The 13638-nt window shown below is 44.9% G+C and overlaps 1 protein-coding gene and 2 pseudogenes across 1 annotated transcript; 1 reads left to right on the top strand and 2 right to left on the bottom strand.

The window, feature by feature from the left end:
* The window catches only part of LOC124672571, a 9431-nt pseudogene extending 5053 nt beyond the window's left edge, over positions 1–4378 (bottom strand).
* A 1889-nt stretch (positions 4379–6267) lies between these two features.
* Positions 6268–11042, top strand: LOC124670565 (protein FAR1-RELATED SEQUENCE 5-like). The gene is made up of 3 exons (XM_047207047.1): positions 6268–8697; positions 10554–10732; positions 10920–11042. Exons 1-2 carry the CDS (start codon positions 6333–6335, stop codon positions 10628–10630), a joined length of 2442 nt encoding a protein of 813 aa, XP_047063003.1. The 5' UTR covers positions 6268–6332; the 3' UTR covers positions 10631–10732; positions 10920–11042.
* Positions 11043–11150: 108 nt separating this feature from the next.
* On the bottom strand, positions 11151–13275 carry LOC124672570 (annotated as a pseudogene).
* Between the last annotated feature and the right edge of the window lie 363 nt (positions 13276–13638).

Genomic DNA, 13638 nt, shown 5'->3' with positions numbered 1-13638 from the left:
CGCCGACAACATTCTCAGAAAAATAAGACACGGACACTTTCATCTCCTCCCAATCTATCAACCCCACCCCCACCACGACCACATTTCTTGTACCATCATTTTGATACAAACTTACAAGCAGTTTAACGGGAGGCATCATTTGTCACAAAAAAATGTCATGATTCACAAAACACTATACAGTTGGGGACGACAACGAAGGAAATTGTTTCTCCAATGTAATATATCGAAGTTTGTAGGATAATGTTGTAGTGTTGTCTCTTTGGGGCCTCTCGTTCAGTTGGAGTACTTGCTAGGCGACTGAGAATTCGTCATGTCTCAGTCGATCAGCTGGACCGTCCAATTCTCTTCAAGATTCGTGCGTGTTGGGTCGAACAGATAGAAAAATAAATAAGGCTGAGCATCGTGCATAAGACTCGAACCTTGGTCTCTCTGTCAACCAGAATGAGCACAACCACCACGGAACCTTGAATTTGTTGTACTCCAAAGGAGTACATACTACGAGTGTGCCTTAATAACAGCTGCCAGTATACCTATTTCTGTTTTGCATTTTGTTCTTCCCTTTGTTTTTATGGATTATCATTTTAAATCTATATATGTGCAACTCTATCAGTTTTGGATACGAGTTGCACTTTTCTCAAGGAACTTGCAACTCTAACAATCGAGGTATTTTTTTAAAAAAAGTGAAACTCTAAACTGTTCTGAAACTAGTTGCATTTTTTTCAAGAAAGCAACTAGGATCGAGACGAGTTATATTTTTTTCAAGATATGTGCAACTACTCAAAATGTTTTCGCTATGAGTTGCACTTTTCTGAAGAAACATGCAACTAGTAAATATTTTTGAAACCCTAGCCAATCTAGTTGCTCTTTTCTAAAGAAATGTGTAACTCTGGCCGGTTTACGTTACGAGTTGCACATTTCTAAAGAAACATGTAATTAGTCGCTTGCATTTGAAACGAGTTGCACGTTTCTTAATAAATGCGCAACTCCGACATACTAGTTGTACTTTCCTCAAGAAATATGCAATTCAACTAGGTTTTGATACTAGTTGCACTTTTCTTAAAAAATGTGCAATTCAAATAGGTTTTGATACTAGTTACACTTTTCTCAAGAAATACGCAACTCCAACATAGTAGTTGCACTTTTCTCAAGAAATGTGCAATTTAACTAGGTTTTGATACTAGTTGCACTTTTCTCAAGAAATACGCAACTCCAACATACTAGTTGCACTTTTCTCAAGAAATGTGCAATTTAACTAGGTTTTTATGTGAATTGCATTTTTTGTAAAATAATGTGCAATTCAACCTCCCCAAAAATAACATGATACCACTTTGCGTTTTTCTGATTGTGTGTGGCCCGTCATACACTTTTCAATAATCTAATTTTCCCGTCGTGCTGTACATGCCCAAGGCTCTACTTCTTTTTCGCTTGTTGCTCGCTTGATCCAATACGTAGGCACGTATCTGAAGCTGACTAGGACCGATCGACTGGGACTTAGTAAAATATCAGTTGACTGATGTATAGTCACTCCCGGAAACAATTGTATCAGTCTTGCCGGACAAGCATTGACGTCCTGGCATCCGCACAGGAGCCTCCCGCTGAGCAGATCTGTGGCTTGGAACACGCCACCTCCGTCGCTCCTCTGAAATTAGTTCAGTTCAGAAGCATCAATAAAGAATCCTTGCAACAATATTTTTTTGAAACAAGAATCCTGCAACAATATAACATCCTTATTGTTGTATTTTAGCAAAACGTAAAATGCTGGATAGTCTTTCTATCCTCCACCAGTTTGGTGATTAGTAGTACCTTGTAGTAATCAACCGCAAGGAAATTAGCCCATCGATTTCCAGCTGTGCCGTAGCAAGTAGTTACCATGTCAGTGAGGCTTTTGGAGTTCTGCAAACAGACTTTCTCTTGTTGTTGAGAGGCGCCGAAACTCCGCACGATTTGAGCATTTCCCAGCATCCATTCCATCGTCGCCATCTGCGACGGAGGGAAAGCCGTAAAATTCGTACAAACAGCATGTATAATTCACGATGATGAATTGCACAACAAGGTTTTGTATGGAAGAACTACTGGTGCCTCACGTTCTCAACCATAAAGTTCCACTGGTACGCGATTCCTTCTGTGGCTTGCTTCGACCTCATGGAGGTGAACACGAGGAGGCGCTGGCTGCTTGCGACCATGTCGCTGACAAGAGGCCAGTCCTGACCGTTCTGCAGCATTTTCGACACCGGAAACCAGTACCTTTGCAGGCCAGAGGCCCTGAACACGTTTGTGAGGCCATTCGGGGCATTGACATAGTCTTCCAGGATCACCGTGACGATTTCGGATAGGTTGGCTAAAAGAAATGCTTCGATTTCCTTGAATGTGTCCAGTGCAGGTTCCTACAATTAAGGACTACATATTTAGCATACACTGGACTCTGAAAATCCAACTGTTGGAGATAAGTGAGGAAGGAACAATCAGTAGTTGCACTCACAAATGCATTTTTTTTTTTTTTTTGAAACGGAGGCAAAAGCTTTGCCCCATCCATTAATTAAGAAGAAAATGCACAGTTTTTAGGAGAAAACCGGGCGAAAACCATACAACAAGACACTACGGGGCCAAGTCCCCACGCGCCACACCACAAGGGCAAGCCCACACAAACCCGCAACTGATACAATCAGACAACACACTCGCCAAGACTGACCAGCCATCCAACCATGCCGGAGAGAAGACGCCGTGCCTACTATGAGAGGAGAAGACACGGGACACTCCAACAAAGCTGAAGGAGAACCTCTCAGAGAAGTGCGCCAAAACAACCTTGTCGCCCTTGCGATACAAAGTCGATGTCCTCAACACTGCCAAGATGACAAACATTCGGAGCCGCCGCTCCGACATACCGCTACTCCGTCGCGTCCTGCGCGTCCACCAAGACCACCACCTTCCGGGGCCGCCACCCCGACGTACCACCGCTCGCTCTCGAGCTGCAACGCCGCACGAACCGGCCGCCCGCAGCCCAAGCTGCACAGGGCAAATAGCCGCAGACCACGGGCATCACACCAACTCATCCGGGGCCGCCGCCCCGACATAACGTCCAACCGTCCCCACTAGGACGCATCCGACCGAGCCGACTGCCCTGCCGCCCACACGGGCATCACAAATGCAGTGAAATTGTTGCATTTTCCTCCAATCGAATCGCACAGCCATACATCTCCTTTGAAGTCATATGTGTCGAGCATTAGTGCGCGAACACCGTTCTGTAGAACATTGTAACTTGCATGAGAAATTATGTGCATAAGATAGAAAATGCGGAGCAACAGAAGAATTTGTCAGGTGACGCAGAAGCTATATTTAACTGATCAGTGACTGTATCCTCCTGGTTGTCGAAGGTGACACTTGGAATTGCGGTGTGCGATGGTTCCCCGAGGATGGCGTATGAGTTGTGTGTCGTGAGATAGGCGTACTTGTTGAGCGGCAACGAGTTATTCTGAAGAAGACCAGACCAAAACCAATGGAGGAAGAAACATTAGGGATATGAAAAGAAGTTGTTTTCATCATGATTTCCTTGACTACCTAGTCCAAACTGAGTCCTATATACTCCCAATAGGGTATTTTGAGAAACATCAAACTTATCAGATTTGGGGAGAAAATTAGAACATAACGCCCTCCCGCATCTTATCTAAATCTCTACGCGCCAGGATACATGCAGGAGCGTTTAACTCTAGATTTTGTATGTTACACGTGCAGGCCGCACGTGGTACAGGCACGAGCCTTACATAAACATAATCATGTAAACATGCTAACCAAAATTTGCTCTTCAGCGAACTACAGTTTGCCAAACTCTTGAGATCGCACTATGTTTGGTTGAAAATAGATCTAGCCAGCCTGTAATGATTTGTGAAAAGAGGAATACAGGAATCCAAAATCCTAAACAAACGTACGCTCACCTGTTTGTCCTTATTAATGATTTGTGAAAAGAGGAATACAGGAATCCAAAATCCTAAACAAACGTACGCTCACCTGTTTTTCCTTATTCCTTTTTTGACAGAGGAAAGAAAGGTGACAAACAACGTGAAGAAACGAGCTCTTACAACGAGTTGGAAGGAGTTGGTGGCGGTGGAGCGGACACAGTGGGAGCCGGCGAGCTCTGGTTTGCAGTCCAAGCACCACTGCCCGGCGCCGCAGTCGGTGCTCCTCGAGCACTTGTGGCCTACCTGAATTCAAATCAAACCCAAAGGCTCAGTTTTAGCAGAGTCATGAGGAGTTGATGATTGGGAGAAATGGGGAGAATTGATCACAGTTGTTGCTGGCATCTTACATTGGCAGTTGCAGCTCCCAAGATACCAGCCACAACAAGAGCTAGTGCTGCTGCAGCTGACGTACACATGACCCCCATCTGGAAGCTAGAGAGACAGAGAGGGAGCCGTACATAACTCTTCAGAGGTCACAGCCAACTGAACAGTGAACGCCTTACAGGATTTGAGGAAAAAAAAGTCAAGGAGACTTGTTGTGGGTAGAGGTGAGGGTTGGATGCAGCGCAAGATTTGCTAGCGTTGACCAGAGGCTGGAGAGCCTGTTTTTTCTCACAACTTTAAAACTTTTCAAAGTTTCAAAAATTCTGGAAAAAATCCTAAATAATGATTTACTCTACCAACCGATGAAATCTCAATTCGAAATACCTTATATTCTGGGATTAACAAAAATAATAAAATTTGATAGAATTTGGAGGGCCCTGCTTCTCACTACTTCAGAAGTCAGATTTTGACTTTTTTTGGAGCCTAAAATATGGGGTATTTCGAGTTGAAAATTTTCACATTGGTAGAGTACATTGTTTCTACATCTAAGTTTTTGTCTCGGAATTTTTTAAAACTTTGAAATGTCATTTTTTTTATTTGTTCAAAAAAGGGCCCCATATAGCCCTGCCCAAAAGCTGCACTCCAGCGTTAACACACTACTTATATATACTACTCATTTGATTGTGCTTAACGATGTGGGTCTACACAGAGCTGGTATTAGAACAATTTACAATGTAACCAAGCTTGCCGTTGGGGAGGGTATGGACATACCCATGCCTTGCCCACACCCAAATTCACCGGGCACTACACCTATTCTCACACTCCCCGATTCTACATCAACCATCTACCAACCATGAGAGCTGATGTTGATTATGTAGAGAGGGGGGAGGAACTGGATGAAACAGGGATTCCCCGTATCCTACCCGTTTGTAATGGGTAAAAATGTTGTCGCCCATATCCTATTCGTTATGCGTGGATATGGACAAGTGATGTAGGCTTGTATGTTTATGCACAACATGATCATTGAGTAGGACCGCAAGAATCGGGTCAGGACACATGTTAGTCCCTATTAGTGTTAGGGTCCTCTTGCGGAGGATGATCATGATGTGCCTGCAGATTTTGTTGATTTTCTCGCCACGCACGCAGAGATTCGTGACAACAATATCCACTATCCACGAGTAACTTCAACATGATCTCGTTGAGCATCTGTGGTTGGTCAAAGGATTATCAGCAAATGCGACGGCGCCTTGATTAGCCCAACGTATTATATTTCTTTAGTTTCTTATTGTTCGTTCTATTTTAATTCGAAAACAATTTTAGCAAACATATTTATTTGTATGCTATATCTAATAAAATTCTTTTGTTTTCTAATACTCTAAACAAAACAAAAATTAGACCCTCGTTTGGGAGCGCGGCGTCCCCCAAACACGGCACCAAGTAACAACGTTCCCCAAACGCCCGATCTGACACGATTAACACTCGATCTGGAACGACTTAAGTAATACTTTGGGAAACGCGAATGGAGATAGCTCTTAGAGAGCCCAAAGCACCTCTTGTTTTAAACCGTCAAACCTCTTGTTCATCATTTGTTAAGGGTTTGTTGATGAGCATGAGGAGCAAAGTGGACATTGCTCAAGTGTAAGAAGTCCAAGGAGATTCAACCATGAGCAACGCTGACAAGCAGATGGCACTGATGAGCTCGCCCTCTCGCAACCCCTCCACGGCTCCACCACACACATCCACCCACACCCGCCGCCACCACAGCCAATCCATCCAACCCCTTCTTCCTCCTCCCGCTGCTCTCCCCCTTCATTCCTCCAAACCCTAGCACAAACCCTAATGTCCACCACAGCGCAACCACCGGCCTCCCCCTCCGGAGACTCCTCACCGACTTCTTCCGGCTCATCCTCCCCCTCCCCGTCCCCTTCCTCCTCCTCCGCCGCCGCCGCCGCCGCCGCCGCTGGCTCCGACGAGCCCGCCCTTCTCGGCCAAGCCACCTCGATTTCCACCCCCTCTGCCGCCGGGGATGACGCCGCCGTCCCAACATCGCCCCAAATGGGCATGTATTTCGAGACGGAGGACGATGCCTACGAGTTCTACAAGGCCTACGCCGCCCGCCTTGGCTTCGTCGTCCGCAAGTCCAACAAGTCCAAGAACTCCCGGCACACCGTCACCCGTCGCCTCTTCGTCTGCTCCAAGCAGGGATTCCGCCAAGAACCCAAAAGGCCCCAAGAAGAGACCAACGCCGCCGACGTTGCGGCTGCCGCCTCGCCACCGCCTCCTAGGTGCCCAGACTCGCGCACCGGCTGCCTGGCGGCCCTCACCATCAAGCTCATCCCTTCAGCCAATGCCTTCCGCGTCACCGAATTTGTCGCCGAGCACAACCACCCGCTGGCCTCTGCCGCGCCCGCTGTGTCGCTGGCCATGATGCCATCGAGCTCGTCGCACCACGCCATCGCTGCTGTGGCGAGCTTGCCCGATCCGAGGGAAGGGCCACACACCGACATGCACTTTGAGACGGAAGACGACGCATATGCCTTCTACAACCGGTATGCCGAGCATGTGGGCTTCAGTGTCCGCCGCTCGTACAAGAAGCGCAAGCGTGGGACGATCGTGTCTCGGATCTTTGTATGTTCCCGTGAGGGCGTCAGTGACCATGCCAAGCATGAGGGCCTGGCCAGTGTCAGCACCAGCAGTGCTGGTGCAGGGGCACCAGACACACCTAGGCCAGGCCCACCGCCAACACGGACAGGGTGTCAGGCAAGAATGGTGGTCAAGATCACCCCATGCCGAACATATCGGGTTGCAAAGTTCTTCCCGGAGCATAACCACCCACTCGCAAACTCAGAGACAGTCCACAAGCTGCGGTCACATAAGATGAAGGCTCGAGTGCACGAGCTTGGGGCTGGAGAACTGCATCGAAGGAAACAGGGGAAGGGCGCGCAGCTTGGGGATGCTGGTGCCGCATTGGAATATTTGGAGGGGCTGCAGGTGGGAAACCCCTCGGTGTATTATGCAGTAGGAATGGCGCCTGATGGGAATTCAGCTGTGAATTTCTTCTGGGCTGATTCAAAGTCAATAATTGACTTCAGAAGCTTTGGTGATGTTGTTTGCTTCGATACAACATATGGACTGAATGTGTATGGGCGCCCCTTTGCATTGTTTGTTGGTGTGGACAACCATAAGCAGTTGCTTGTGTTTGGTGCAGCGCTGCTCTATGATGATAGCATCCAGTCAGTGAGATGGGTATTTCAGGCGTTTGCTGATGCTATGCGTGCTAGGCAGCCAAAGACTATTTTTATTGATGAGCGTTCTGAATGTGCTATTGCAGCAGCAGAGGTATGGCCTGGGAGTTACCATTGCACAAGTGTGTGGCATATCTACCACAATTCAAAGAGGCACCTGAAGCAGGTGTTTGAAAGCTCCAAGAGTTTTGGCAACACTTTGAGCCAGTGTCTCTTTGAGTGTGAAGATGAGTTGGAGTTCTTGTCAGCATGGGAAAAGCTAATCGAGAAATATGACATAGGTGAGAGTGAATGGCTCAGCAGACTTTTCCTAGAGAAAGAAAAATGGGCGCTGCCTTATAGGAGAACCATCTTTTCTGCTGATATACTCACTACCCTTAGGAAGGAGAATATGATCAATGAGCTCAAACGGGAGCTCAGTGATCAAGAAGATATTCTGCTGTTCTTTAAGCGTTATGAGACCATGCTGGAAGAGCATCGTTCAAAGAAATTGCATGCTGATGTTGATGGAAACCAGGTTACTTTGCCAATCCCGTCCTTACGAATGTTAAAACAATCCTCAAATGCTTATACACCTGAAGCTTTCAAGATGTTCCAGGGTGAGTTTGAGGCTTACATGAACTGCCTGTCCTTCCCCTGCAGTGTAGTTGGCACAGTCTCAGAGTACAAAATAACACTTGATGAGAAGCCATCAGAGGGCATTGTCAAATTCGATGCACTAGATGGCTCAGCTACTTGCAGCTGCAGGAAGTTTGAATCTGTTGGAATCCAGTGCTGTCATGTACTAAAGGTACTTGATCTCAAGAATATCAAGGAGCTCCCAGAACAGTATATTTTGAAGAGATGGAGGAAAGATGCCCGTTCAATTAGAATGGGAGAAGAACCTAATGGTGGATCTGGCAACATTATGCAGTCATCCTCTGAAGTTCGCTACGCTAACATGTGTCGTTATGTTAGCCTAATAGCTTCAAGGGCTGCCAAATCAGAGGAGGCAATGTCATACATCGAAGATCAATCAAGTGTTCTTCTGAAGCATCTAGATGATATTCTACAAACAGGCTATCCTGAGATTGGAAATCATGATGTCTCTTCAAGTAGTCAAGCGATTTCTTTTGTAGGGAATCAACATCTTGACCATACAACACAATCAAGAGCAGTTGCACATACAGCAAATGGTATAATGTTTTAACATTCTAACATATCATAGTTTAGCTTGCTTTTATATGGAATGGGTTGGGTTGTAGGGTTGTGAAATCCCCCAGTTGGATGGACCGACATTAAAACTATGTTAATTTTGATCTGTCTCCCGTCCTCTATATTGTTCCTAAAGTTTTTGAAATTTATCTCCTTTTCTAAATAAGCATATATACATAGCAAATACCACCACAGCCGGCACACAGGCCAGGGCCAGCACAGGCTTAGGCCTGGCGTCTTTTGGCTATGTCTTGACTCTTGAACATTAACTTAGGAGATGGGAGGATGTTTTAGTTTGAGGCAAGTTGATTTTTATCTCTAGATCGATCAATCTGTTAGGAAACCCATCTGTATAAGAGGATGCTTTTGTCAATTAACAGCAGGCAACAAGTATCCCAATCTGCCTCTTCCATCTCTCCTTCCCTACTGCAACCCTGTGCTCATCTCCCTCCTCTGTGGCAAGTGGCATGGCTCCTGACCACGAAGGCCCAGACCTTGGGCTGTTGAGTAATTACCAATTGTTCTCCCTGAGCAGGAATATTTAAAATGGTTTCAACACAACCCATTTTTGAACATACTAAAAATAAAAGGCAAAGAAAAATATGCTGATGTGTGTGCTTATCACCTAATGGCCGCAACCACCCACATGGTTTCAACCAACCACATGTACATCCCTTTTCCATCTCTTTTAGTTCACCTGTTTGGCCTCCTGGGAGGATGATAACAAAACTTCTCTCTTTTCAATGAAATGAAACGCAAAGGCTTCTTTGCGTTTTCTTGGAAAAAAGTGTGTGTTCCCAACCACATGTTTGACATGTAGATTAGTTCTATTTACTGAGAAGTTTTTCTCTATAGTTGGGTACAGTTACCACATATTCAATCACAAGAAATTCTGCACCTTCTACGATCAGGCCAAACAGTGAGCTGTTATTAGTAAAACACGATATGTGCAGAGTGGGCTGAGTTCACCTAATTGCTTTACTTTTAACTAGATTTCCTTAGAACATTTTGATGTATTTCTTTATTCGTTTGCTCCTTTCTTTTATAGTTGGTTTCAACTTAAGTTTAAATTGTTGTTTTGATGTGAATTTTGACTTATTATTCTTTCAAGGAAAAATTTGCTGATAGACACTGTTATTTTGTGGCATTTGCTGAAAGACACCACCGGATTGTGGCTCTGCTCAGTACCATCACAATTTTGCTAACCATTTGCCTGAGCACACTATAAGACAGAAAAAGGAAAGTTAAATCTTAGGGGAAAAATCATCTGAATTGGAATTCCTTTTATATGCTTGTCTGTTCGGTTCCTGTTTGTCTTCCCATCCCAAATCAGTTCTCTCTCTACTGCTCTCTCGCGCGCTTGCTGCTGCTGCTCTCCATCTGCATGTGCGTGCAGCTGCTACTTTCTCAGTGTGTGTTGCTGCTTCTTCTCCCTCTCAATTAAATTCTCACCACAACATTTGTATCTATACTTGATTCTCACCATTGACTGATTATTTGGAAAAAGTCCTTTTCTGTCTAGCCCCCTGAGAGGAAGGTGGAAGTTGAGTGTATAAAGGTAACCCTAGCTACAACTTTCCTTTTATGTCTCATAGTTTGTTATGGCAAATGGTACGCGAAATTCTAATGGTACTGAGCAAAGCCACAATTAGATGGTGTCTTTCGGCAAAGGCCAAAAAAATAACGGTGTCCAGCAGCAAATTTTCCCTTCTTTCAAACTAATGGTTATGTTCTGTGTGTTAAATGTTAATTGTACCATCCTGTTGAGTTTATTATTTTGATCAATACTTCTTTTAGTGGTTGCTGATAATTGGATTGTCTCTTGACGAAACATCAGGACGTACATCCTTTTTTGGAATTTCCCCTTGTCCTGAATCCAATGGACAATTGAACGGGTCAGTTGGTTCCTTGTAGTTTTAGCCAAATCTGGGCTGAAGTATGGCTGTCTACAGTACCTATATGTTGCCATGATGATGCAACCAAGTGGATCCGGAAGACCTCATCATTACCAATTTGGTAAGGCTAGTGCTAAGTATAATCAACTATTATAAGCGTATGCCTTATCTGAATTTGCATTATTATATGTGTTGTGGTGATTTCTCAGTTGTATTTTCCTAGAAAATAAGTATTGGTATCTTTTTAAATACAGTAGTATAAGAGTTGCTAAACTGCTTGTGTGAACTTACTATTCTTCCATGTGCAGTTTATGCATACACACAGCCTATCAGCCAAGCACAACCATGACAGATTACAGAAAATGCATTGCAAGGGTATATATGATCAGAGAATATGGGAAAAGCAAACTTACCTGTTGAAGTTTATTCATATTCAGGCAAGCATAACCATGACAAATTACAGAAAGATGTTTGCAAGAGTATATACATGTCCAAAAAATATGACACCATTAAATATCATCTATTTATTCTTGCAGTATCTACATTGTATATAGATACCACAGCTGCACTTGGACCCCAGAATTATGTATGGCCCCTGCCTTCCAGTTCTGTGGTATTGTACCTGTGGAACTAGCCATGTCTGGTCATCTCCATGGGCAGCACCGCTGCTAAACCGCATCCTTATGGACAGAGGACTAGTTGGTGGGGGAGACGGTAGCCCATACTGCACCATGAGTCTGGCTCAGAATCTGGCATATCATGTTCAAAGTCTGCATCCAGCCATCAAGCAGGTATTTAGTACTATAAATTTAACTCACGTGGAAACTTTCTGTATAATTAGTTGTAAGTCCTTCCACGCATGATTTACATTGTTTATTTACTGTTTACCTCACAAAGCTGGACTGCGACGATGTCCTGCTACCTTGTTGATACCACATCTCAAATTCTAGGTAATAGGTGAAATTGCTTATCTAAGTAATCTGGAAGACAATGTTCTTATTTGGGTAGTTACAAGAAACCCTGTAGCAGGGAGAATACCAAGAAATTTGCCAACATGTCAGTTTTGCCGTTTACTCATTATGCAAGATCACATCTGGTGTGATGTTCAGGGTCTTTCTTCTTGCCTTTTGCCATCTGAGAAATCAACTAGGTGTATCATAAAAAAAACTGGGTGTGTTGAAGCAATAGCTTTAGATAGGTTTATTATAACCATGCGCCTTGTATATTTAATTCCAACATGGCGCCGTCACTCATTCCCAAGTCACGATTGTCACACCATCTGCAGAGTAGTAGTATGGATCTGTGCACCTCACCTCTTGGCAGTTGAAATTCTTAGTGGGAACAGAAAAAAAAAAGTTCTGTTGTTCATGCAAACTGGGCACTGGCACAGATGGGCTTTACCTGATAGCATGCACCACAGCCTACCCCATCCCTGTAGAGGCTCTCTGATGCAGCAACATTGTGTCGCCCCAAATGCGCCATACTAACATGCTCCATCCGAAAGTCTTTGCCAGAAACAAATAGTTAATCTTGAAAGTATCTGGTTTGCTACTTTCCTATGAGAATGAGATATACTATTATCCCCTCATGCAATCGACCACCGGGGCAGCTCTCTCTCCAAACCTCCTCTTCTCTAATCCCCACCGCCCCCGTTCAGGGTCGCCCGAGAAATCCCAGATGGCTTCTCTTTCCTCTCTGGCGGTTCTGCCGGCCGGCATGGGGTGAGTGCAGCGCGGGGTTCCCTGTACATGGTACTAGTAGATCAAGTCTAGTGATTGTCTTCTTCGCTGTTATGCTGGCATTTAGGAGTCGGGCGCTGGACCTTCTGGACCAGATCAGTGCGTTTGGTGGTTCCTCCTCTTCCCATGGAGCTCCATCTGCCAGAGCCGGAGGTGTGGAAGGAGGTCGGTGTTGACACCTCCTTAAATAAGGTCTGTGGTTTCGGCTGCAATATGGCTCTTCTCTGCAGCTTGGTGTGGTTCTTCTCCCCATGTCAGCGTGGTACAAACGAGGGGTAGGTGTCAAGCTAGAGTTTGGGGAAGAGTTGGATGGCGGCGGGGAAGTTTGGCCAGCAGGTGTCTACCATCAACGTCGCTGGTGTCGTCCGGTGTTTGCTCAACCTCCAGGTGGAGGCCTCTTGAAGAACTGGCGGTGGCGCCTTTCTTCTTCTCGGTGGTTCCATCCCTGCCACTCACACCGACGAAGAAGGCCACGGCAGCAGTCCTCTGTACTCTGGCGGTGATGGAGGACCCAATTACTTTTTTCCAGAATATGTTCAGGGTCTTTCTTGCAAACGTTGGGGACCGTTCTGTAATTTCTTTGTTTGTTGGGGTCCCTTATGGAATTTGTAGCCTCACCGGGCCTTTCCCTGTTCAAAAATAAATAAAATATAAAGATATTTACTTTTTGTTCATAGTAGCCTAATCTCTCCATGGTATCAGTAGTTAGCACAAGTTAGCATATCCTTCTTTATATGTGTGCTCTACAATTTAAGCAATGTATCCAATATCAAGCACTTAGTCACTTACTTCGAGTCCCCTTTGCATTAGAATCAGGGTCATATGCTGCTTTCGACAAGGTGAAGTTTCCATGTGCAGTAACCCTAGAGATGAAACGTAGGAGAGAAAACATGGCCGGGAGATGATAAGGAAAGGGAAGAGCCATTGGTTATATGGAGATGTAACAATAAGATTCGGAAATGGTGCATGCAAGAGGAAGGTGGAACCATCAACCATGTATTTACAGCATTCTTAGCTGCTGCTTTGCTACCCCTTGGTTTTGAATGGAGGGGAATGGCAATTCTCTGGTGTATATGTACCAACATATTCCTGTTCATCTTGAGCTACATAAGCTATTGTTCACCTCCTTATACTATACTTCTTCTCCAGGGCTGTTTTTGAATACTGTTCTGGAATTGGAATTCTCGCTATTGTCACAAAGAAAATCCATGCCCATTGCTATGCTAGAGTAGGACAGTTCCATATGTTCTTCTACAGTAGGATAGTTTCATTTTATTACTATCTGGTT

This window comes from Lolium rigidum, chromosome 7 (assembly GCF_022539505.1).
Source record: "Lolium rigidum isolate FL_2022 chromosome 7, APGP_CSIRO_Lrig_0.1, whole genome shotgun sequence".
Lineage (NCBI taxonomy): Eukaryota > Viridiplantae > Streptophyta > Magnoliopsida > Poales > Poaceae > Lolium > Lolium rigidum.
This window is presented reverse-complemented; position numbering and strand designations above follow the sequence as displayed.